This window comes from Lacerta agilis, chromosome 17, assembly GCF_009819535.1.
Source record: "Lacerta agilis isolate rLacAgi1 chromosome 17, rLacAgi1.pri, whole genome shotgun sequence".
In the NCBI taxonomy this organism is placed as follows: Eukaryota; Metazoa; Chordata; class Lepidosauria; order Squamata; family Lacertidae; genus Lacerta; species Lacerta agilis.
This window is the reverse complement of record NC_046328.1, coordinates 4314427-4340534: the sequence shown is the minus strand read 5'-3', so window position 1 is coordinate 4340534 and position 26108 is coordinate 4314427. Positions and strand designations below refer to the sequence as shown.

Here is a 26108-nt window from a genome sequence, read left to right as displayed (position 1 = left end):
AATGCAAGACATTTTGTGGACACCTAAATCTAATGCATAACATACACAAAATATCTGTTCTCTGACATTGTTCATGCTGTTTGGTATGGTTTCATTAATTACACAGTTTGTAGCACAGTTTGGAGTCTATATGCAGTTAACTCCTCCTCTCTGTTCTTTCCTTTTTCTGATGTACCTTATCTCGGAAAACAAACATAGGAAGTTTGTAACCAGTGGACATAATTAAGAGAGCACAAATGTAATTAAGCTATCGATTCAGGCTGTCTACCCTACCATTTTGTACTGATAAATGGGGCTCTGTTAACTGCTCGGCTGAGGGGAGCGGCAACCGTGCACCCCTCATCGGAGCAGTTTCACAGAGACACCACCCCTCCGCTGGCACATGTGTCCAGGGCGGATGTCTACCAGCTCCATCTGGTACGCAGGCTGAGACCCTACCTGCCCGCGGACTGTCTCGCCAGAGTGGTGCACACTCTGGTTATCTCCCGCTTGGATTACTGCATTGCAATGCGCTCTACGTGGGGCTACCTTTGAAGGTGACCCGGAAACTACAACTAATCCAGAATGCGGCAGCTAGACTGGTGACTGGGAGTTGCCGCCGGGACCACATAACACCAGTCCTGAGAGATCTACATTGGCTCCCAGTACGTTTCCGAGCACAATTCAAAGTGTTGGTGCTGACCTTTAAAGCCCTAAACGGCCTCGGTCCCGTATACCTGAAGGAGCGTCTCCACCCCCATCGTTCAGCCCGGACACTGAGATCCAGCGCCGAGGGCCTTCTGGTGGTTCCCTCATTGCGAGAGGTGAGGTTACAGGGAACCAGACAGAGGGCCTTTTCGGTAGTGGCGCCCACCCTGTGGAACGCCCTTCCATCAGATGTCAAGGAAATAAGCAGCTATCCTATTTTTAAGAGACATCTGAAGGCAGCCCTGTTTAGGGACGTTTTTAATATCTAACGCTGTATTGTTTTAACATTCATTTGGGAGCCGCCAAGAGTGGCTGGGGAAACCCAGCCAGATGGGCGGGGTACAAATATTATTATTATTATTATTATTATTATTATTATTATTATTATTATTATTATTATGTGAGCAGGTGGGGGCTCCATAAAACTGCTTGGCTGAGGCAAGGGCAGTGGCGTACTCAACTGGGCAGTTTAAAGAAGCAGAGGGAGGAACAAGCCATATCAGCACCTGTTTCTCCCTCTGCCGGTATGAGCGGCAGGCAGAGATGGTGGTTTCACCCAGCGGTATATCGCTGGCGAAGCTGCCGCTGTTCCTGAGCCCCTCTGCCTCCAGCAATGGCTGAAGCTTTTTTTTCCTTCGGCACGCTGGGCGCTTGTAGCAGAGGGACTCAGGAGGCGGCAGTTTCACCTGCGATATACCCCTGAGTGAAGCTGTCGTCGCGGTCTGCCCAGGCAATTGATGGATATATCCCCACGGCCTACCTTGAGCCATTGCTGATGAGGATGCTCTCCCTTATCGTCAGTGTGCAGTAATACCAAACTAAGAGGAAGTTGAAGACTTCATCCGTCACCCTGCAAAAATAATAAAAAAACGGCAAGTGTTTCCAACTTCATTTATCAAGTCCACACAGTTCCAAACTCCTTGCCTAAGGCAAAAGTAAAGAGTCATTTTAGGTAATGTCAGGGAACTGTCCCCAATGCAGCACAAAGTGGTGGAAGGGCTCTCCGGATGCTACAGAGAGCCCCAGTCCCGCCTTGCCAGCAGCTCCTCCTCTGGTAGCGAAAGGAGCGGCGAGACATCCAGTGAGGAGGGGGAGAGTTCGCAGGGGAAAGGGAGTAGAGGCTCTGGGGATGCAAGAGAGACCCAGCACTCCCCCAGTCCCGAGGGCGATACAGGGGGAACGCAATTTCCGTCGCACCAAATACATCGTGGGGTGAAAAGAGGGGATGGAAGGTGGGGTTTGCGTATACCGAAACTCTTTTGTTGGGGTCAGAACCGGAAGGGGCCATTCTGGGATTCTGACACCGCTTGATACAGACATGAACTTTTTAGCTCTGCACTGTACATAGTTTGCACAATAAAATCTTTAAAGGAAACAGCAGAGTCCTGGCTTCTTACTCATGAGCAACTAACTGAGAACCTTACAGGTAACTAATACTGAGTTTCTGATCTTGTAAATAATCATCTGCTTTCTAAGCTTATGTGGAGAGATACCAGGAAAGGTGCACACGAACTCTCGTCAACTCCAATTTTCAGTCTACAAGAAGCCCAGACTAAGGCATTGTGGTTAATCTGAAAAGCTTTATATAGAGAAACTGGTTTTGTCATGGCTCCTGCACTATATATTTAAAGCAGTATCATACCACTTTAAGCAATTATGGTTTCCGTCCAAGAATCCTGGGAACCATAGTTTGCTAATGGTGCTGAGAGTTGTTATGAGACCCCTGTTCTCCTCACAGAGCTACAATTCCCAGTGTTCCCCAGGAAGAGAGCTGGCCTGTTAAACCACTCAGAACTGGAGCTCTGTAAGGGGAATGGGGTCTCCTAACAACTCAACATCCTAAACAAACTGCAACTCCCAGGATTCCCAGACGAAGCCATGCCTGTTTAAAGTGCAGGGTGCTGCTTTAAAATTGCAGAGCAGAAAGGGCCCAATTTCACAAACGAAGGGAATCCCCACTGTGAACAATACCCAAGCAAATAAACGTCACAGTGCTGTTTTCCAATATGGCTGAACCAAACCTGCTCTCTAAAATTATCCCACAGTCGCTGTGTTAAGGGTCTTCCCGGGAGTGTGAGGCACACTCACTGACACAAAGCTCCCACGCAGGCAGACAAGTTTGCAAACGCAGCGCTAATTCCATCCGAGGGAAAGGCCTTTGTGCCAGAGGAGATGCACATGATCCAATTTGCAGAGGCGCCTCAGGACTAATTCAGCGAAAGGATTCCATTAGATCTCGATAAATCCAATCAACTGGAAAAGCCATACTGGTGGCGGTGCGGAAAGCATCACAACAATGGCCAAGTGTGTACGGCGAGACAGGCAACTACGAACTTTTGACAACCTCACTGTGGGGCAGTGAATTTCAAATTGCTTTCTGGGAATATGGGGACCCTCAACATTTTTGCCAGGATTTCTGGTAGAACGGGTGGGCAAAGCAGCTTTTCAGGAAAAGGCATTTTGACACCACCAATCTTGTAGTTAAAGGAGGAAGATGCTTGAGAACACATCCATTTCTCCACTTGGCAGCTAAGTTTAAAGAACTATCTCAGCCCACTCATTCCCCCTGAGAGTGACATCAAAACAGCACCTCCTGTGCACAAGAGGGAGTTATCTGTAGACTCAGGGGAACCCCAAGGTAAGAACAGCTACAGAAACGCTTTAGAAGAAGAGGAAAAACAATTCTAAGGTAGAAACCACGAAGACAACCCAACGAGAGCCAAGCATGGTCAGCAGCTGCAACATGCTGAACAACAAGGGGAGCGGGAAACAGTGGGAAACCAGACAGGATGGGAAAGGGAGAGTCCTGGAGGACACAGCAGGCTGACTGGGCAATTCTAGGCATGTCTGCTCAGAACTTAAGTCCCAGCGAGTTTAATGGGGCTTATACTCAGGTTAAAAGGGTGCAGAACTGTAGCCTTACAAGCTCTCCACAGAAGTACTCCACACTGCGACATTCTGTTGCAGGTCTCAGCGCAACGTTTCACTGGTATGTATCTACTCTTGCTGGGAAACAGTTCTCTAAGCTCCCAGGCAAACACTGATCCTTTTAACTGGAGAGGCTGTCGGGGATTGAACCTGTGACCTTCCACAGGCTCTACCACGGAGCTATGGCCATTCCCCTTACGAGGAGTGGGCAGCTCCTAGATCTCAGAAGCCCCACCAGTGTCACATACGAACCCAGTGTGCACCTAGAACATTTGCAATGTATTATAGGGAAAACGTCTCTCCAGCGACAGAGAACTTTTGTGTATGTAGACAGGGAGCAAATCTGCACCAAGACTGGATTAACTTGCAGAAGCAGCAGTCAACAAATGATGCTTTTTCTTCACATTAAGTGGAGTCCAGATTTGCTTGCAAGCGGAGCCACTTCAAATCCACTCCATGGTAAAAATGGATAAAGTTGCTCAGCAAACCAAGATGAAGTCTTACCGGTAATGAAGAACGAATCGGCAAGCTACTGCTCCAAGCAGTAAGATTATTGTCAAGTACAGTTTGAATTTTTCATACTCGTCTTTGTAGGCAAACCTGGAACAAAAGGATTAAATCAGGGAATAATAATTGTAATAATTTTATTATTTATACCTCAACTATCTGGCCTGCTTGCCCCAGCCATTCTGGGTGGCTTCCAACACATATAAAAACATAATAAAACATCAAACATTAAAAAATTCCTAATACAGGACTGCCTTCAGACGTCTTCTAAAAGTTGTATAGTTACTATCTCCTGGACACCTGAAGGCATTCCACCGGGCGGGTGCCACTGTCGAGAAGGCCCTCTGCCCGGTTCCCTGTGACTTCACTTCTCACAGTGAGGAAAACGCCAGAAGGCCCTCAGAGCTGGACCTCAGTGTCTGGGTTGAACAAAGGGGGTGAAGACGCTCCTTCATGTATACTGGGTGTTATGTATTGGGTTTAACACATGTTATGATTCTAACCAATTGTAGAAGCGTAGGTGGACGAAAGTTCTAATGGCAAGCTCTGTCAACTGTCAACTGCCAACTGTCACTTCTTGCTGGGGCTTTCAGAGTGTGTTCTTGTTTTAATATGGAAGTGAGCTGTTGAATAAACAAAGTTGCATTGGGCTTCTGACTTTTCCTGAATATTTAATACTGGCGACGAGGAAGGGATACATGAGCTCCCGCTGGCTACCAGAGGCCTGAGACTGCAACTTAGCACAGCCGCCTGCCGCCTCGCAACAGCACCGCCACGCTGGACTCAGCAAGAATCCCCGGAAACGAGACCGCGCCTGCCGCGTCTTCGCAACCACCCATAATCGCACAAGCGACTACTTCAGGTCTGAGGATGGCCACCAGTCATAGTCGGCCGCCACCGGACTTCGATATGAGCCATCCTGCAGAATGGCCACAGTGGCTCCGCTGAATAAGGAGCTACGTCCGATTACAAGGCTTCACTAGGGAGGCAGACAAGGTGGATGTGCTATTGACGGTGCTGGGAAGTTCCGCCATCACTCTACTGGAAGGTCTGGTGGCACCCAGGGACATAGGAGGCCTGCACTTTCGATGAGCTGAAACAGGCTATATGACAAGACACCACACGCCTCAGCCAACTAAGAACACACTCTGAAAGCCCCAACAACAAGAAGTGCCAGTTGGCAGTGGACAGTTGACAGTGCTTGCCATTAGAACTTTTGTCCACCTACGCTTCTACGATTGGTTAGAATCATAACATGTGTTAAACCCAATACATAACACTGGGCCAAGGCCATTGATCTGCTTCACACATAATGCTAAACCGTGGATTATGAAGTGATGTTTTCTTAAAGCACGGCTTAACATTATATTCAAACTCTACCCTAATTTTAGTGCTATAGTTTGTTGTTGGCTTACAAATCTTGGTTTGCTTTAAATAGGGCTGAACACTGCATGAGAACTCATCTCCCCTTCTTAACCATGGTTGCGTTTATTTGCCTACCTGACACCAGATTCTCACCAATTTACAAAGGCAAGAGGCAACAGCAGCTGAGGGGAAACCAAAGTTTGGAGAAACAAACCATGGTTTGTTTGATCAACTATGGGACAACTTGTGGCTTCGCCAAACTAGGGCTTAAACAAACCAAACCAGGGCTTGAATCTGTGGAGGGGGGCACCATTTTCTGTCACTAGGCAGGGGCTAGATTCAGTGTGTGCTGAATTTTGGCTGCAAAGGAAGAATCGAGAGCATGCTCCTGGTTCTTCCTTAGAAGCTGCAACTTGAAATTTTCCACAAGCAACACCACACAACATCAGATACAGGAAATATATATAAAATAAAAATAAATGTGAGGGATCCTATTCCCCCCACCCCAATACTTCCCCAACAGTGACTCTCCCTAGGTTTCACTGACAACTAGGATGAATCCTTCAGTGTTCATATGGGAGTTGTCTCTGGGGTACCTCAGGGCTCTACGTTTGAAAACCTCTTGCCACCTATGGGATCTCCCTCCCAGGTTTCCCAACTACTGCCGTTTGCCTTCCCTTTAGGCAAATAAGTGGCACACTTGGCTTCACTGTCCAGCCCTCTGTATGACAGGAGAATAAGCAAACAGTTTCCTCTTCCACAGGAAAGCTTTGTTCTCTCCTCTTAGTCACACCTCCTAAGGTACTGATACACTGCCAGAGTCAACGAACGTTTAAGCACATTTAACTTTATTAGGTAACTTGAAAACATGGATGTCTCGGGTTATTACTGGTACAAATCTTCTTCTCATGTAATTCAGCTTTGTTATAATATTTCCTGCATCCCTTTAGCAATGGTAATGACCTTTTCTCCCATTCCCCAAAGCCTAACCTCCCATTCTTGCTTGCCCCGAATGGATGATTGGTGTTTTCAGGCCTGCAGGCCCGAGCTCCTGACCAGGAGGAGCAAAGCAGTTGTGAGCTCCTATCTGGGAGCCCAAACACATTTACAGGGTCTTGCTGAGCCATAGGGCAACATCCCTTCTGTTATGCACTTGCGATGCTCCTGATGGCATTGGGCCAGTTATGCGTTCAATACTCTTTGCACCTGCAAAAGCTTTGAGGCAGATTTACTGCTTCATTTCCACTCAGCGCATGTCCTGTCGTTTCCTGTTGAAATCCTGTAACTTTTTACACCACAAATGTTCTGAGGATTTTTGGTGTTGTTGCACTATAGCACAAGAGCCCCCACCCCACCCCACCCCACCCCAGCAAGACAGCAATAATGCAGGAGCCCTGGGGAAAGACTGCAGAATCACTGTGTGGTGTGGTGTAACATGTGGCAGAATAAACTGGCAAAACTAAACAAAAACCCAGTCTGGAGGAGCCCATAATTTGGCTCACCGTGTCACGCAAAGCAGCTCAGAAAGTCGTAGAAGAGAAACAACTTACTTGGCCTGATTGCTTAGAAGGGTGACATTCACATTCCCCAGCACGAGATTTAAGTACAATCTGCAAGGAAAGGGGCACAACACATCAGGCCTTCACAGGGGTAACTCTTTTTCCATTTGTTGGTTGTCGTTTCTGCCCCAGATCACCCATTTCAGCTGCATTTGTAGCAAGGCATGAGCTGACCGAAAGAGACTCCACCGGAATCTTATTGCCAGATGTTCAGATGACAGCTCCCTCTGCTTTTGCCACAATGTGCAGAGGTCACAAATCCCTCTTTGTGCGACCGTCTCAAATTGTAGTCAGCACAAGCTCAGCAGCAATACTATACGCTTACCTGGATGTAAGCCCCACTGAACTCAATGCGGCTTACTTCCAAGTAGACGTTTATAAACGTCACTGTCCATCGGTTAGCCTAACACACTTAGCATTGCAATCCTGATTCAAAATTCTGTCACTTCTGGGGGTCCTTTGTGCAAATTAACAGGTAAGTAGCTCTTGACCTCAGGGACCCAGGTGGCGCTGTGGGTTAAACCACAGAGTCTAGGGCTTCCTGATCAGAAGGTCGATGGTTCGAATCCCTGCCACGGGGTGAGCTCCCGTTGCTCGGTCCCTGCTCCTGCCCACCTAGCAGTTCGAAAGCATGTCAAAGTGCAAGTAGATAAATAGGTACTGCTCTGGTGGGAAGGTAAACGGCGTTTCCATGCACTGCTCTGGTTCGCCAGAAGCGGCTTAGTCATGCTGGCCACATGACCCAGAAGCTGTACACCGGTTCCCTCAGCCTATAGAGCGAGATGAGCGCCGCAACCCCAGAGTCGGACACGACTGGACCTGATGGTCAGGGGTCCCTTTACCTTTACCTTAGCTCTTGACCTCAATTAAGTCTGTTATACTGCTGCTTCTGCTGGGGCTGATGTGCTGGCCTTATGATTTCATTGCTGTTGAATTTTGTTTTATCTTTCTTAGAGGTGGCTAACCTGTAGCCATTCAGATGTGGCCGGATTGCAATTCGTGTTGCACAGATATCATGTTACGCAGTGACATTTGTTTTGTATGCTGTGAGTGGCCCTGTGGTCCTTTTGGCAAAAGGCAGTATATAAATTTAATAACTAAAACAAACCAATCTCTGCAGTCCTCGCCCAGATTTAAATTTCTCGTCAAGAACTGCTCAGGGTGGGGGGAAGAAAAGACTCCCCCTCCTCTCTGTGACTGGACCTTTCTCCTCCTCCCTGGGCTCTGCTAATAATAGATTCCCTAGATTGTTCTCCAGGGGTGTCACCTCACCAAGATTAACGCTGGAAACTATGCGCGTGAGTGTGACCAGCGGCCTGCATTCAGCTTCTGAGCCAGGCATTCCCAGGCAAATGTTTCACTCTGTGCCAAAAGGCCAGCAGGTCGGCCCCTGAGAGTGCGCAGAGCGGATTCCAACAACAAGAGTCACATGCTTCCATCAAGAAAAGCATGTCTCTTCGTGTCCTTAAGGGACCAGGCTTCGCGCAAGAGGGCATGTCGGTTTCACAGAAGCACCTACCCGTTCTTCTTTGGCAAATAGGCTTCCATGTCGAAGAAAACATTTTGCCGCTCTTTGATCTGGCTACCGATTTGTTGTATGAGCTCCGCTTCTTCCAGGCTGCAGTCACGCTTGCATCTGCAAAGTTGCAGGGAGCGGGAGGCAGGGACAGAGGAGAGGAACACAAATGCAGATAGTTGAAAAGAGATGGCCCAGGAGCCAAATAGCTGAAAGACTGCCCCCCCCTTCCCCTCTTGGGTGTGAAGAGCAGCAGAGGGGGCCTCCCGGTAGCCCGACTGCCCTCGGGGGGAGGCACACACCGGATGGCATCCTCTGTGGCAGCCCCTACGTTGTGGAGCGATACCCCCCAGCAGCCCCAGGAACCCTCACTATGCGGGTTTCGTAGGATGCTGAAAATGCTCCCCTTTACCCTGGTCATTCATTTTTTAAATGCATTTATATTCCACCTTTCCTCCAAGGAGCTCAAGGCAGCGTACACAGCTCCCCCCCCACCTCAATCGAGCCCCACAACAAACCTGTGAGGTAGGTTAGGTTGAGGGTTGGTGACTGGCCCAAGGTTACCCTGGGGGCTTCGTGTCCGAGCGGGAACTGGAACTCGTGTCTCCCAGGCCCTAGTCCAGCACTCTAACCCAGCCTTTCTCAACCTTGGGTCCCTGAGTGTTGTGGGACTACAGCTCCCATCGTCCCTGAGCACCAGGCCCTGCTAGCTAGAGAGATGATGGGTGTTGTAGTTTGACAACATCTCAGGATGCAACATTGAAAAAGTGTGCTCTAAACATTACACCAGTGGCACTGGACATCTGGGATGAAAAATTTTAGGGCCCCATCCTACTGTTGAGATTGTAATTGATTTTAAAACAAAATAAAAAAATAAAAAAGTTTGTTCTTGGTATGAGAGGAAGTGTGCATGCCCACGAAAGCTCATACCAAGAACAAACTTAGCTGGTCTCTAAGGAGCCACTGGAAGGATTTTTTTATTTTTTATTTTGTTTTGACTACGGCAGACCAACACGGCTACCTACCTGTAATTGATTTTGAACTGTTTTTCATGTTGTACTAAAAATGGTTGCAACCTGGCAACCATTGGGGGGGGGGGAATAAGGGGAGCTAATAAAGTAAAACAGCAACAACAGCCCACCGGTCAGTTGCCTGACATCACAGTAACACTGGCCGAGGGACGGGTGGATTCTTGCGTCCACCTGGCAAAGTCAACTCACCACCCTGGTCTGAGGCAAAGTGATATTTCCCATCACTTGCTACCTGAACTTTCCAACTGGAACCTTCTACATGCCAAGCAGCTGCTCTGTCGCTCGGCTATGAGCGACTGCAGTTTGGTGACATCTTACGCCTTCCAGCAATCTCATCCCACTTTGGTTAGAGGGGAGAGCAGGGAGGTCAGGCAGCTCCCAGTTCAAGCAGAGAATCGTACGGGTGACCAATTGCTGTGTTTTGCCATTACCTTTGGAAGCTATTCTGCAAGTCTTTCAGTCCCCGCTTCTGCTTCTGTATGGAGCTGCTGCAGGCAGCCTGCAGGTTGTTCAGTTCCTCTAGCTTCTGTTTGTAGACTTTGTGAGTTTCCTACAACAGATAAGCAAAAAGGATGCGTTAAGTGTCATCGAGTGGCAGGAAATTAAAACATGGGACAATACGCAAACACAACACCCACGTGCACCTGAAAGTGCAGGTTATGTGGTCTCTTCCACAGGAAGGGGAAAGTTCCACATTAAATCACCTGGAAAGGCCTCGGAAGAAGAAGAAGAGGAAGAGTTTGGATTTGATATCCTGCTTTATCACTACCCGAAGGAGTCTCAAAGCGGCTGACATTCTCCTTTCCCTTCCTCCCCCACAACAAACACTCTGTGAGGTGAGTGGGGCTGAGAGACTTCAGAGAAGGGTGACTAGCCCAAGGTCACCCAGCAGCTGCATGTGGAGGAGCGGAGACGCGAACCCGGTTCCCCAGATTACGAGTCTACTGCTCTCAACCACTACACCACACTGGAAGGTGCCATGCACTAAGACAGACCACTGAGTGTATCGTCTCCACACTGATATTACTGTCTCCAAGGTTTCAATCGAGGAGGACACTGAACCTGTGACTTTCTGCTTACAAAGCAGTGCTTTACCTCTGAATGATGACCCTCCCAGGCATGCAACACAACACAGAGCTAACTACAGAGCTGACCACATGCGTACTTCGGTGGGTCACATCACTTAATGCATCTTATTTATTTAACATTAACCTGCCTTTTAGGACCAAGCATCCATAAGAAGGGCTATGATTATGAATCAAAGTGTTAAAGCAGTAGGGACAAAGACAAAGCAGTGCATCCCACTTTTTAAAAAAGCAATAAATTTAGAAACAGGGCCAGCCGCAAAGAACCCTAAAGCAGCTTAATGGCGGAGGGGAGGGGCACTGTAGATTTCATTTAAAGTGTTTACATCCTGCCTTCTCCCTCTCCTGTACCCAAAAAGTTGTCCCAGGACAACTTACAAACAATGCAGCAGCACAATCAAATCCAAAAGCAGCAGATTAAAAAGCAGCAGCCGTGGCAGGGCAGAAGCACAAAGTTGAAGATTAAAATTTCACATTTAAAGCACCTGGGAAAATAAGAAGGTCGAAATGTCATCCAGGTCAGCCAACCTGGGGAAAGCCTTGCATGAAGAGGAACTCTGTCTCTATTTTTGTGCAGCTGGAAAGCTCCCCAGAGGAGCTCATAGGATGAGGCAGAACTCGCCTAATGGAGGAGCTGGATCTGGGCTGCCTCACCTGACAGCTGCTGCCCAGACCGCTGCTCCATTGGAAAGCGTGGGCCCATGTCATCTCTGTGATGGAGGGCAGCGTCTGGATGACACTGGGCAGGCCACGTATCACTCACAAAACTTGACAGCTATAATTATTATTAATTACCCAGCCTACACAGGTCCCAGTTAAAATGCAATGTCAAAAGCAGTTTTGCAATCACAGAAGGTGGGTACTGGAAAAGCCAGGTGACAAAAGCCACAGTAAAGAGGTGTGTCCAGCCCTCACTAAAAGCTCTATAATGAAAATGTGAGGTGCAGCTCTGTGGGGAGAGCCACAGCTTAGGGGCCGCCACGGAAAAGGCCCTATCCTGCCTGCCCCCGATTCAGAGAGAGGTGGAGCAACCAAAAGGGTCCCCTCCCATCGATCTGAAGACCTGAGTGGGACTGAAAGAAAGCCTTTCCGATATTGGGGGACGTTGTGAACTGCCCTGTGATCTTCGGATGGAGGATGCCCTACAAATTTAATTAAAAATAATTCAGCATAATCAGCTACGTTCATGCGCCAACTACCCCCACAGACGCTGACCTTCGTAATTGTTTGTAGCTGCAGCTGTAGTTAGATGGCAATGGCCAACACAAGGCCAGTGCAAGCCTTGAGCCCGTTCCTCCATCAAAGTGGATTTTGAGCGGCTACTGTAGATGAATTTGGATTATGGAAGACGGCCACGCTTTCCCAAAACGCCAAATAGGACACAAATGTCCTCCTCACCCGCCCGTCCCTCAAAAATCCCCAGAAAGCCCCCGTGGATCCACTCTAAGCTGCTTTCCCCCTTTGCTGGGCCAGCACCTCTGACCCCATTCCAACTTAGCCCTAATCCCACACGGCACCCACCATCTGTTCCTTTGGAGCAGCTGGTGAAACAGCCCCTCCAGGACAACTTTGCTCCAAGAAAGGCCACGTCCACTGAATAAATGAATAAATAAATAGCTAAATGAATAGCAAGTCCAATAACTTTAGGAGACTTTTTTTAAGCCCCCTATTCAATGCTCATTGAAAAAGCTTCTCCACATGAAGCAGGGGTGGCGAACATGTGGCTGCCCAGATGTTCTTGGATTCCCAACTCCCATCAGCCTCAGCCACGGTGATCCTACTGGGAGCTGGAGTCCAGCAATATCCAGAGGGCTCCCCACCTCTGCTTTAAAGGTACCTTAGATCTTTCAGAAGGGGGTGTGCAAGTAAAAGGAATTGTGCCATCCCGTTACACCAGCATCCTCAATACACCTCATGCAAGGAGGCAGTGTGGCAGTTAGAGGGCTGGACCAGGACGTGGGAGACCAGGATTTGAATCCCCACTCGGCCGTGAATAGGGCTGGACGATGTTAGGCTTTCAACATTGAGGTGTATCACCAGTCCAACATTGTGTTTTGGCGATATACCGCGATGTTGAAACAAGTTGCATTGGCCCCAGCCTGCGAGGTGTCGGGTCAGTTGGCCCCGGCCCGCTGCTCAGCTGGGGGTTGGGAAGGCTCCTGCCCCCCCCCCCAGCTAAGCAAGCCCTCCGACTCCCCAAGATTGGGGTGCCCTGTGATGGAGCCTGACAGGCTCAGTTTGCAGGACTCCATCTGCTTTCTTCGCTTGTACAGTGGTGCCCCGCTAGATGAATGCCTCGCTAGACGAAAAACTCGCTAGACGAACGGCATTCGTCTAGCGGAAGCTGCCCCGCAAGACGAAAAAGTCAATGGGGCTGCTTCGCAAGACGAAAAATTTTCGTCTTTTTTTTCCGTTTAGCGGAGCGCGGCTGTCATTGCCGCTTCGCTAGACGAAAAAACCGCTAGACGAAAATAATTCGTATGAATTATTTTCGTCTAGCGGGGCACCACTGGAGTCCAAAAACAGCTGGAGTCCCAAGCTTGGGAAACACTGAGCTAGATGGAGAGGAATGTAGAAAGCCGCCTTGTTATACAGAGTCAGATCATTTGCTCATCTAGCTCAGTGCCGCCTACACAGACTGGCAGCAGCTCCCCAGAATTTCCCACTGGGGAGCCCTACCTGGAGAAGCAGAGAACTGAACGTGGAGCCTTCCGAATGAACTCCGACCCTTCCCCATGAAAGACAATCGGAAACTCTGCAGGTCTCCCTCTTATGACTCCCTGGGGAAAGGTGGTCAGGGGTGCATGCAGAAGGTCTCAGGTTCAATCGCCAGAAACTCCTGGTGGGGTTGGGAATATCCTGTTAGAGTGCCACTGCTGCCAGTCAGTGCACGCAACACTGGGCTAGATGGGCCAAGGATGAGCCTGACTCTCATTTGCTCAAAACGGGCCCTACCTCTGCGCAGAATTCCACTGAAAACAACCAGACGGGCCTAATAAAGAACAGCATGCCACCCCCTTGCCCAGCACCCATTCAGTTGAACAGAACAGGAAATTATATTTAGAAGGCGCAAGTCAGTTACTTAATAAAAGGCTTATTAAACATTAACTAAAAGCATTTCTCCTTTTACTTTTGCAGACAGCACTTTTGATGCTTGCAATTGCAATAAAACCAACTTGCTGATTAAAAAAGGGGGGGAGGGAGAGACCATTTCAAGTAAGCTGCACACAGATCCAGTTTAGCTGCTCAACCAAGACTCCTTCACCACGCAAAGTGGATCAGTTAACAGATCAAATCCACACCGGCACCCCTCGAAACGAAACAAAACGAAGGTTTGACTGCAAAGTTTTATTTACGTGTTATTGAAAGGTCAAGCACTCGAGAGAGCGACTGTTCTCACTGAGGTGGATAAATGACTCGGGCCGACCGCTGAGGGAAGGCGTCATCTTCCAAAGGGCAGGCTCATTCCAAGGGTTTAGCTGCAAGGCAACGTGGAATCTCCTGCAGACGCTGTAACTCTGCATGGCAAAGACGGGAGCCCTTGCTTACGCAGCAGATTTGGAGGCACAGGAGAAGGCACTGCCAGGACCAGGGCTTTGGGGGGCCTTGCCAATATTACGGGGGGCCCTGCCCACCATCTTAAAATTCCAGCAGTGCTAAGTCGGGCTCTGGCACACGGAGGGACATTTCAAAATGGTGGGTCGTGCGCACAGCTGAGCACACGCTGTGGGGGGGGGGGACTCATTGCCTGGCACCCACTGAGGGTGTTTGCAGCTGCCGGTGCCAGCCCTGCTCCCGAGTAAAGCTGAGTGAGTGACAAGAGAAGGCCAGCATTTGTGGCATGTATTGCGTTGAGAGTGATACTCAGGAGAGTTAGCAAGGTTTACCGGGCATGGGCCAGATCACTCCCGCAGAGAAGCGATTTCCGGCATCTGGGCATGCGCAGAAGCATTTCCGAAGCTGCAGAAGAGAGTCCCCGCGCCGTGCTGCGCTGCTTTAGCGCAGCGCGCAGGGACTCGCCAAGCAGGCGGCTCGGTGGTGGCTCATGGGCTGGTTAAGCGACCCATATCAGCCGCTTCCGGCCCATGGGCTTTAGGTTGCCAAGCTCTGGTTATACTCCTGTCTGCCCGGGGTCAACTCCCTCCTAGAATTCTGTCTCATTGTACTAGTTTTCAGCCCTGTGATGCGGAAATACCTTGGATAGAAACTGCCGAATACTGGCCCCGTGCTATAGGACTATTGCTGGACTCTTAATATGCACAATTCTGGTCTGTTGCCCTGGCTTAAAAGTTAATTTGTCACAGCCAGAGGCAAATCAAACATGTATTTTTATGCAGTATGGCTACCATTTATTTCCCTAATGTGCCACAAAGACCAAATGAAACAGCCAGCTCAAACGCATAGAAACTTGTGGAGAGATCTACTGGATTAAGGACTCAAATTATCATTGTCTGTCTTTCACAGGTCTATGCAGATACCAGGCGATCTATTGCGATTCTCGTGACAGAAGGAAGGAACTATCAGCTGGTTTTGTCTTGGTTTGCAGTTTATGTTTATTTGTTGTTACATAGGTTTGCTAAAAGCTGTGATAATAAAATACAAACAAAAATAGGGAAAGTCTTCCCTAGAATTGAAATTCTAGAAAATTTCCCAAATGGGATATCTGTTTTATGTCACGCCCTCCCATGGAAGCCATGTTGTGACTGGCGCCCACAGCACTTTCTCAAAATTTGAGATGGGCCAATTGGTTGAAAAGGGTTTGTGACCTCCAACATATGTTCTTAAATACCCAGAGAAAGACTCTATACAGCAGCTCAAATTTCTCTTCTAAGTGCTGCTTTAATGATAATGATGATAATAATAATAATAATAATAATAATAATAATATACATTATTTGGAAGCCAGGACATTAGCAGGCCAGAAGTACCATCCCTCCCCATATTAGTAATTTAAAATACTTCACTATCTATAGCAATAAAAATAGAACTATATGTAGCCATATGCATATTTTTTCACTGAAAGAGTCCATAAATATTCTTTTTAAAAAACAGAAATGAAAGGAAACATTGAAATCAAAACAAAAACACGACGTTTTCAAAAATAGTGTGTCTCATTCTTTTCGGTACTACAGGGCTAACAGGAAGAATCTTCCTGGGTTAGGATCTTTAACTAAATTAAATCCATGTTGTTAATGGTTTTGGAACTCTGGGAAATGACTGAAAATCCCGTTTTCAATCAGATAGACAGGAAGGCAAGGAGGTAGATAAAATGGATTCAAGAGCCAGGAAAGAAGGGAGACGTGGGGGACAAAGGTTGTCACGTTTGTATCTGAAAGTACTGTAATTAGGCATTTTTGACGCCCACATCAGTGAGCGTCAAAAGAGTTCCAATCAGTTTCTGTCACACCTACTAGGCACTCATAGGTGCCATCTGCCCACACCCACCACCTGACACACCGTACATAATCACCCTGGGCTCCTTCAAGAGGAAAGAGGGGAAATCATGGGGCTCTGTTCACCAGCCCTAAAGAACAAAGCTTGTTCTCCTATTGTCCACCAGGCAAGGGACTGTTTACACAAGTTAAGTCCAAAGCAGCTATCTTTAAAACCCTTGGCAAGAGTAGGGCCACCTGTCTCTGCAGGAGCCTGTCCACACCAAATGCAAAGCCATGGTTTGTTTAGCCTCAATATGGTTTGTTCAAACAGGTACACCCAGGCCAGCGAACTAGCCATGGCTTGATTTCTGCCAACAAACCATTGCGTGAAACCATGGTTGGCTGATGGCTTACAAACCACAGCTTGCCTTAACTATGGTTTGGCATTGCGGCAGAACCCAACCGCCGTGCTTTGCCATGGTTTCCTTGTCCACCCGCAATTTAGATGCTCGCCAACGACAGAGGCACAGAGCAAGAGAAGCCAGAAAAGAAACCAAGCCTTTGTTGGTTTCAACATAGCCACCAAGGTCACTCAAAGTGAGTTGGGAGGCAACTGGAAACACGTCCTGCTCAGTGGTGGCCCCCCTGTTTATGAAACACTGCCCTCCAGGGAGGCTTACACTGATATTCTTTAGACACCTAGCAGCAAAGCCCTTTTCATTTTCTCAGAGTCTTGATTGCAAATTTCAGTCCAATCATGTTTTATCCTGATATTTTGATCTGCTGCTTTGTATATGTAGTACTTTTATTTGTTTACTTTCCTACTTTTCAATCCTTTCTTCCTGCACGGAACCCAGTGGATCCATGTGCTTCTCAGACGGTCCCCCATCCAGGAACTGACCAGATCCAGACCTGATTAGCTTCAGCAAGGCAGCAGCCTCATACACCTTCTGACTGTATCTCTCCCCTTTAGTCTGCTATATAAGCTACCCTGGTTAAGTTCTGTTTCAAGGGCAGGGTTATAAATACATTCTACTTACAAGGTGCAAGTAAGAATCCTGCGTCAGCATAACTCAAGCCCACTATCACAAGGATGTTACAACTTGCATAAAACACAATGGCATGCATTTGCTTTGCTTTTTCAACAATTTATGTTACTTCTGCTGACTGCAGGGTGAGGGGCGCAGAGCTCAGCAACAACACACACACACACTCGCAATGAGGGGCGCCCTGTGACTCACACACAAAATCACCTGAGTGGGTTTCACTTCACAAGCACAAAACCTTGGCAGGGAAGGCAGAGGGAACGAGTTCCCTGTCAGATAGAGGTGGGGCACGCGGCCGAGGTCCACCCACAAGAGAAATAACTGGCAAAGGCAAAGGGCAACACAGCTGAGCAGCTTTGCCAGGAGCACGCTAATGTTTATGGTGCCCAACTGTGTGGCTCTGCTCTCCTGGGTTTCGAAGCTGTTTTGAAAAACAAGCATGTTCCGACGCAGACAGAGGCAAAACAGCTCCGGTGCAGCTAAGAGTCATGGGATACATCATGTGCCCTGCTTGGAACCAGGGTGGATTTGATTTAAATCAAACTGATTTAACTCACGATTTAAATCAGTAGTCAGTAAGGCTCAGGGTGCATTTAAATTTTAAAAAATCCGATTTAAATTTTAAAAAATCAGATTTTTTTTTTCTATTTAAATCCACCCTGAGCCTGACTGACTAGTGATTTAAATCGTGATTTAAATCAGTTTGATTTAAATCAAATCCACCCTGCTTGGAACCATAATGGGCAACGCACCAACACACGAGTGCATGTGCTGCGATTTTGCAGAAGGATGTAAAGCCATAGAATCCGGCCAGTTCTTATCTGGGATATCCAAGATGCAGGGAGAGACGAAAGAAAGTACCTTGTAATGTGGGTGCTTAGTTAAATGATGGAATTCGCTCCCACAAGAGGCAGGGATGGGCTTTAAAAGCAGACTAGACCGATTTATAGAGGTACCGTAGGCCTATCAACAGGTACCTGCCGCAATGGCTATGTTCCAGCTACACCATCACAGGCAGTACAGCCTCTCAGCACCAACTGCTGGATCACAAGCAGGGACAGAGCTGCTGTTCCACTCTGGTCCTCCTTGCTGGTTTCCCACAGGCCTTTGGTTGGCCACTGTGAGGCAAGGAATGAGTCACTGGCCTGACCCAGCAAGCTCTTCTTGTGTTCCTAGTCCTTATGATTATGTGCTTTAAACCACACAAGCCAAGAATGGGGGCTTGTAGCCTTCTGGAGGTTGCTGGAACTCCATCACCCCTGGGCCCTGTCTATTGACTGTGCGCTGGTGGGAGATGATAGATCAAAAGCATACGGAGGGCACCACCTTGGCTACCCCTGCCCTGCAGCCCCTATGACAGCCTTGCGAATCTGGAGTAACGCTGATGCTGGTTTGAAACTGCAGGTCAGGAAAAAGGGAAACTGATATTTTTTTTTTTATAAGAATTTATTGGTTTTACAACAAACAACATACAAATATAACACCCACATTAACCCACCCCCAACTAGAAATAAACAGATACACAAATACCAATAATTCTTCTTCTTATGCTGTAAAAAAAAAAATTTCTTGGTCGAATCTTGGTACAGACTTCCCCTGCCTTTTCACCTTCGGTTCCAATCCCAAATATTACTTTAATAACATCTTATACCATCTTGATCTTAAAAAATCCATATATCTAAAAATTAAAATCAAAAGCTTCTTTTTAACAAATCTTGTTTCATAATAAACAATATTTTCCCATTCTTAACTTAACATAGATCAGATCATGTTATAACTTAATATTAATTCCATACAAGATTCTGGTTCTTATCCCCTTATTTTCAAAGTAGATCATAACAAATATCTTCATTCACTATAACTGCTGTTAGTAACAAAAATTTAGAATACCTCTTTTCTTTCTCTAAAAACTTAAAATCTTGACACACCGGTTTCAGGTTACCATAATGCATTCTTTTCCTTTATACCTTAATATCATTCACCCTATCCCCCTTCTGTCCATTTTCTTTGGTCGTCTTGCTCCAGAGCTGCTCCTTGAAGTATCCTTTTTCTTTACATAACCACAGATCCAGACTAAGTCCAAAGTAGTCCTTGCATAGAACATCAGGGTGCGCACCTTTTCCCCCAGCCTCTCCGGTTCATCATCACATTCTTCTTTTATTTGTAGATATAAACATAAAGTTCTCACCTTCGCTCCCAAGCTCTCACCTCGGGAGTTAGTTATAACAATTTTCTCCGTCCTGGGTCTGCCACCCCCAAGGGACGATCCATTACTCCGGAGTAGCCATACCTTTTCATCCTGTTGTTCAATCAGTCCCTTCAGTTCTGTGCCAAGGCTCTCCTCCAATGCAGCCATTTCCTGTACAGTCTCCTCTGTGGGATATAACTTTTTTGACATATGACAGTTCAATATCTCCAATTTTCGGTTGAGCAGTTCCAGTCTCAATAAAATAGTCCTTTCTTCATGGGTCATTTCACAGTTCATAACCAAGTCAAAAACAAAGCCGAGCATGGCAGAAGCGGGCATAGGTGTCAAATTACAGTTTCGGTTCTCAGACTTCTCCATCTTGCCAGTAACTTTCCATTCAGTCAAAGTCTTTCACGGCCATTTTCCCCGAATCCAGGGTGCAAGAACCAAAAATTTTAAAAAGAGATACTGTCCACCAGTTTAGTCCCCAAAGGGGAAAACCATAGGTCTCACTTATCAAATTTTAAATACTTTGTTGCCATCGCTGTAACAGCAGTCTCTTAAGCTGGTTATTTTCTATCTCCCGAAGGGAAAAAGGGAGGCTCCCTTTCCAAATGTCCCCCAGGTCGTCAACAAGGCACAAAAACAGGTCCAATCCAATACTCACGACACCGGGATTCTTAAACTCCAACTTTGACAGGTAGAACGTTAACGCACATCGCGGGGGCAACCGCCGCTTCGCGTCCCGGTTGGGGCTTGTCCCCTGAAGCCCGGCTCCGTTTTCCCTTCACCCCCACTCCCCCTTTACAGGGGGAGCGAGGGAAGGGGACGGAGCCATAGTGGGCATAGCCGGGGAGCCCAGGGTGCGGGACGCTCTTCCCGCACCCTATCGGAGCCCCGCTTAGCGGTAGCGGGGCTCCAACCCCCGGGACGGGCTGGGTCGCCTCGCAGCCGAGGCAACCCACGACCGCTCCGCCATTGCGTCGCCGCCGGAAGTCTCAGGAAAAAGGGAAACTGATAGTCCAGCAACTGAAGGACCACAATTGGCTTTCATCAAACCAAAGTATTCAAAATCTGGACAGAGATGTCATAGCAGTGATTGGTGTGCCAACCAACACAGGTTTCCCAAACTTCCCAGGTATCTGATAGGCTGTTAGCTTTGTCAAACAGGTTCCACCAACAGCTCCATTCTCGGGGGTCTTGGCCTACACTTCCAACATTCTGCAAATGGTTATCTTGCAAATGTTAATAAGTAAGGAAATCTGTTACTGGGTCACCTCACCCGGTGCCAACTGGGCCACCTTCAACACATCCGTCAGGTCCTCCAGGTTCCTCTCCCTTGCCTGTGGGACTCTCTGCAAGGTACAGCCCTTCTTCCCAGCCTCCTCAAATGCTCTTGCCTGACTGGAATCTCTGATAAATCTATGATGTTGTTGTTGTTGTTGTCATCTCGTCTGTCTCGAGAGGCAATGAAGTGCACCTCCAGGGATGAAGCCGAACTGCTGCAAAGTGACTTCTCCGGGGCACAAGCCTGGGCAGGGGGCTGTTCAGACAACAAGGCCCCTTCCTCAGCCTCCCTGATGCGGTCCAAAGAAAAGCAGAGCAATACGTTTGGCAGCACTTGGGATGCAGAAGTTGCTGGAAGGAGGCATACAAAGCGCCATCCATCCACTCCAGATTTGTGTAGGGTTTAGTCCTTAGCCTTGGCGTCCCCCAAAGGCATCCTACAAGGTAGCAGAGGTTGTATATATAAAGCTAACATTTACATTCGTTGTTCCACTCACGCTTGCCTCTGGCCCAAGGCTGCCCAAGAAGGAATGTGAGTTTGGGGCTTGTTGGGGCTATTGCAATAAGTAATATTCTCCTGAAGCTGAGGCTCCAGTACTTTGGCCACCTCTTGAGAAGAGAAGACTCCCTAGAAAAGACCCTGATGTTGGGAAAGATGGAGGGCACAAGGAGAAGGGGACGACAGAGGATGAGATGGTTGGACAGTGTTCTCGAAGTGACTAGCATGAGTTTGGCCAAACTGCGAGAGGCCGTGAAAGATTGGCGTGCCTGGCGTGCTCTGGTCCATGGGGTCACGAAGAGTCGGACACGACTGAACAACAACAACAATATTCTCCAAACCTGGTAAAGAGGAATGTTGAGCGAGACAGAGCTGTTGTAAGGCAGGCGCTCCCCCCACTCTTAGGGCATCCCTGCCAAGTGGAGCAAAGCAGGCAATTGCAATAAGCCTTTTCAGCGGTGGCACCTGCTCCCTTCCCAGGGGACCTGCCTGGCACCCACTCGGCTTCGCTGTCGATGCCAGGTCTTTTCCTTCTCCCAGATGTTTCAGGTTCAGGTTTTATGTGGCTTTCAAGGCAGTTTCTCAGCACCTGCTGAATCAAGCCACCAGCTGGGTTTTACTGTCTTTCGTTTTCCTGCATGTCCTTGTGCAATGTGCAGTGCAGGGTTCACTGCTTTTATTCTTTCGTTGGAAGCTGCCTTGGGGAACAGTTTTGGCCCTTGCTATTTTGTGGCTTCTGTCGCCAGATAGTTACACGGCCCTGGAATATACCCGCTGGGAGTCGTTTGACCACTATTTCAGATCCTGGTTTAACCCAAGTTAAATGAAGTTATGCTTCATTCTTTTATTGGTGGGCTATTTGAAAATGAGACTGCAGTTTTAATTTTGAATTTTTAAATTTGTATTTTAATCTGTACTTTAAATTGATTGTTTTTATGTTTTGCTGTGATTTTAATTAGTGTTAGCCGCCCTGAGCCCGGTTTTTGGCTGGGAAGGGCGGGGTATAAATAAAAATTTATTATTATTATTATTATTATTATTATTATTATTATTTCTAAATTTTTAAAGCCCCTTTGGTGTACACTGATGGGATTGGCGAGACGCCCCAGAGATCAGGAAGCAACCCAGTCATGGGCCCTGAAAGGGCTTTCTATATTAATAGAAAAGCTTTAGGTTAAGACATATGTAGACCAAATGAATCTTTTCTATGCTATGAGATAGACTCAGACTGCAGAGAAAGAAAAGAGGGAGAGCAATTGTGGGCTGTTTCACCACCACCCACATAGGAGAGCAGGTGCATAATCTGCTGTTGGCACTGGCAACTGCAGCCTCGTAGCAAACCAGCCTCTCCTCCTGCCCTTATTGCCAAGCACCTCCCTCTCTCACCGACCAAAGCATGGGAGTTGAAGTCCAATGACCTAAAGGAAGCCTTGCAGAAAGGACACGGGAGAAGGCTATGGGGTGGGTCTTCTTTCTCCCTCAGATACAAGCCAGTTCCTTGTCCTTAGGATGGATCTGCCCCATCTCCACCTCCTTGGAGAGATAGGTGGACGCGGGGAAAGAGCCTCTGTCCCTTCTTGAAACTAAGCATAAATACAGACCTCTGAAATAAAGAATCTTTCCCCCATTTACTCTTCGGCCTCTGCTCCCTGCACTTGAATTTTAGACTGCAAAAACCTTGGGGCAGCCCCTTCTTGGTACTTTATTTATCTACCCAACAAATACTATATACCATACTTGATTTAAGTCCTCTAAGCGATTTGCAAAGAAAAAAAGAGAAAATGTTCATTTAAAGAGAGAGTGACATGCAAACATTTAAAAGAAGTTAAAGCAATTTTAAAAAATAATGTAAAATTTAAAAATAATAATGTAAAATTGAACCTGCAACTTTAAAGCAATTGTGTAGAATAAAATTAGATGGTGAAGCATCACATACCACTGACAGTTCCAGTCGCCATGAGTAATGGCTGTTTAAATCTGTCTCTGTTGCTGCTCAAGAGCATAACCGCTGTGACCCCTCTAAGTCCACCTCCTGCCCAATGCAGGCAATCTGGAGCTGAAGTGTCTCCAACTGGGGCCTGGCCAGCCTCTGCTTGAAGACCCTTCAGCCCCATGGAGCCCCTCCCCCAAAGGAACAAGCTTCCTTGATCAGGGGTCAGCAAACTTTTTCAGCAGGGGGCCGGCCCACTGTCCCTCAGACCTTGTGGGGGGCCGGACTATATTTTGAGGGGGGGAATGAATGAATTCCTATGCCCCACAAATAACCCAGAGATGCATTTTAAATAAAAGGATTTAGAAGGCGATTAGGCCAGATCCAGCCCCCGGGCCTTAGTTTGCCTACCCATGTCCTTGATGAACTGCTCTCACTCTCAATATGTTTCTCACAATGTTCAACCAAAATCTACCCTCCTGTTGTAACTCCTGCCTATTAGAGCCAATCCTGTTCTCTGGGGCAACAGAGAACGAGACTTTGCCTTCTTCTCTGTGGATCTGATGGCCCCTCCTCTGCCCTTCAGTCATCTCTTCTCTGGGCTGAACACCTTTGGCTGCTTCTACCTGCCCTCACAGCAGCTGCTTTCCAGGTCAATGACCATCTTTCCTGCTCTCCTCTGAACCTGCTCCAGTTTGCCTGCCCCTAAATGGCAACAAGAACCCAAGTACATCTGAAGTTGCCTTCAGTCGCACCAACACTGACTGGCAGCAGCTCTCCAGGGGCTCGGGCAGAGGACATTCCCAACAATACCAGGGTATGCCATGGGCTGAAATCGGGGCCTTCTGCAAGCAGGGAAGATGGTCTATCACTATGGGCCATTTTCCAAGGGGGGGAAATTACTTCTTCCCCAGACTTGGAAGTGGTGGCTGTATCAATGATGCATAAAATCTCCGGGGGGGGGGAGGGAGTGGCAATGGAAAAGCTTCCTCCTCTCCCCCGGGCAAAAATGCCACACTCTTTCTCTTGCAGCTCCCGGAGGTAAAAAAACAAAACAAAACAAAACAAAACAAGCACCGCAGAAGAGCAAGGAGGTGCCGCCAGAAAGGAAGGATTGCAGTTTAGTAAAGGAGCCCTGAGATGCATCAGGAGAGGTGGGGAGGTGGGCAGGCTGAGTCACCCCCCCTCCCTCCCATTCCTTTGCAAGGTCCCCGAAGGTGCTGGGGCGACCACCCTAGGATTCCCCGCAAAGCTACGACATTGCAAAGGATTCTGGGGCGCGAAGGCCCCTTTCCGACCGCAGCGCGCGGCGGCTGGCCCCGTAACCTATTGCTCCTCCGCCCCCGCCAGTTTGCTTTGCTTAAGCGCGCAACCCGAAACAAACAACAGCACCGCTCGCTTCCCCCGGCCGCAGCCACCAGCGCGCCCTCCCCGCCGATCTGGCCCCGGCCCGAGAACCCCCGGGACTGTCAGCTGCAGGCAGCGCCGATAGGGGGGCCGGCATTGCAAAGGGCGCCCTTCCCATGGGGAATCCCGGAACCCCTAGCAGGCGGAAGAAGCGCATCCCTCGAGCAGCAAGAAAATCCGACGACGGAGCGGTTTCTTTTCAAAAGAACTCTGCAACCAGACAACGCAGAAGGAGCCTATTTTAATGTCAGCACAGCATGCGCGCCTGGGGGGTCATTTCGCCGAATCCGGCTCCCTTCCGCCGTCCAGCATTCGCTAGTCTTTGCGTTGCACCGGGGGACGGCGGCGGGGCGCGGCCCTCCGGGAAGCCCTCGCCCGGCCCTGATGGCGCCCAGTTACGCAGGGGCGGAGACGGCGCCCCTTCTCCCACCGCACTGGAGGAGGGGCTCCAAGCTCCTCGGCGAGGCTTTCCCGGGGATTCCGCCCCCTCCCCGTTCGGATTACGCAGCAGCGCCGTTGATCGCCGTAAGGAGAGCAGCAGGAGGAACAGCAGCATCCGCCAAGAGCCGCCACCCCCCCCCCCGAAACAGAGGCAGCCCCCGTGGCGGCTTCGCCCGGAGCAAAAGCTCTCCCGTCCCGGCAGCGGAGCCAGTGCCTGCCTGCCTTACCTGGAGCTGCTGGAATTCCTCCTCCAGGGCTTGCCATTCCGCCCGGCACTTTTGCAGCGGCTGCGCCATGGCGCCAGGGCCGAGCGCGCACTCCTCCCGCTGCCGCCGCTGCTGCTGCCCGGGAGAGCGACGAAGCCGAGCGAGATCCGCCCCCCCCCGCCCGCGGGTCCCGGTCCCACGTGCGCGCCTGACGTCACCGGGGCCGGAATCCGCCCTCCGCTGCCTCCGGCTTCAGCCCCCGCGCGCTTTCTCCCGGGGAGCTTCGGCGGCGCGGCGCCTCGCAGGCGGCATCCGCAGGAAAGCCTGCAGCTACGGCGGCGAAGGCGCCTCGGGCGGAGACCCGACCTGGCGGCGGAGGCGGAGGCTGCCCTCCCGGGCCATTTGCACGCGCCGCAGACAGGAGCGCATCGATTCCCGCAGGTTGCGAGCGCGCGCGCGAGCGCCCTGCCTGCTCTGGCCATCGCCTCCTCCCCTCCTATTGGACGAAGCCAAGCCTTGCTTACTCGCAGGCTCCGCCCCCCCCCAAAAAAATTCGCCCTCCCCCGCCCACCTTAGCTTTCAGTTAACCCGTTCTTGCCCGGCTGCGTCCAACTCAGAAATCCCTGAGGAGCGCAGCAGCCCGTGGGGGGTTGTTGCGAGACCGTGACGCCTCCTGGGTCAGCTTGCTTGCCTGCCTGCCTGCCGGTTTGGGCCACCTCCTCTCAGACCCCGCAGATAGCCGGCGAGGCCTTGTTGGTGGTGTCACCGCCTGGCGCTGCCCTTTTGGTGGTGACCCGCGACGGGGTTTCCAGTGGCGGCTCCCCATTTGCACACTGCCCTCCCTAGTGAGCTCCACCTGCCTCCCTGGCTGCTGACTTTCAGGAGGAATTTTAAAACGTTCCTGTTTACTCAGGCTTTTGGTGGCAGACAGGAGGAGGCGTTGTTGCTGGCAAACTTGAGGTCGCTGGTGGAGAATGTCTTGAACTGTTTTTAATACCCTCTCTTTGCCATGTCTGCCACCCGGAATTCCTTCTGGAAGGGTAAAATGTAA

The 26108-nt window shown here is 49.1% G+C and overlaps 1 protein-coding gene across 2 annotated transcripts in view; it reads right to left on the bottom strand.

Moving 5' to 3' along the window:
* Positions 1-25214, bottom strand: part of TMEM120B (transmembrane protein 120B) — a 33296-nt gene extending 8082 nt beyond the window's left edge. Inside the window, exons 1-6 of one of the 2 annotated variants that reach the window (XM_033174128.1) lie at positions 25079-25214; positions 10025-10143; positions 8566-8682; positions 7038-7097; positions 4120-4215; positions 1448-1537 (exon numbers count right to left, since the gene is read on the bottom strand). In XM_033174128.1, the coding sequence (XP_033030019.1) occupies positions 1448-1537; positions 4120-4215; positions 7038-7097; positions 8566-8682; positions 10025-10143; positions 25079-25147 (551 nt within the window). In that variant the 5' untranslated portion in view covers positions 25148-25214. The remainder of the gene's footprint in view (positions 1-1447; positions 1538-4119; positions 4216-7037; positions 7098-8565; positions 8683-10024; positions 10144-25078) is intronic. The other variant, XM_033174127.1, reaches the window with a different exon arrangement.
* Between the last annotated feature and the right edge of the window lie 894 nt (positions 25215-26108).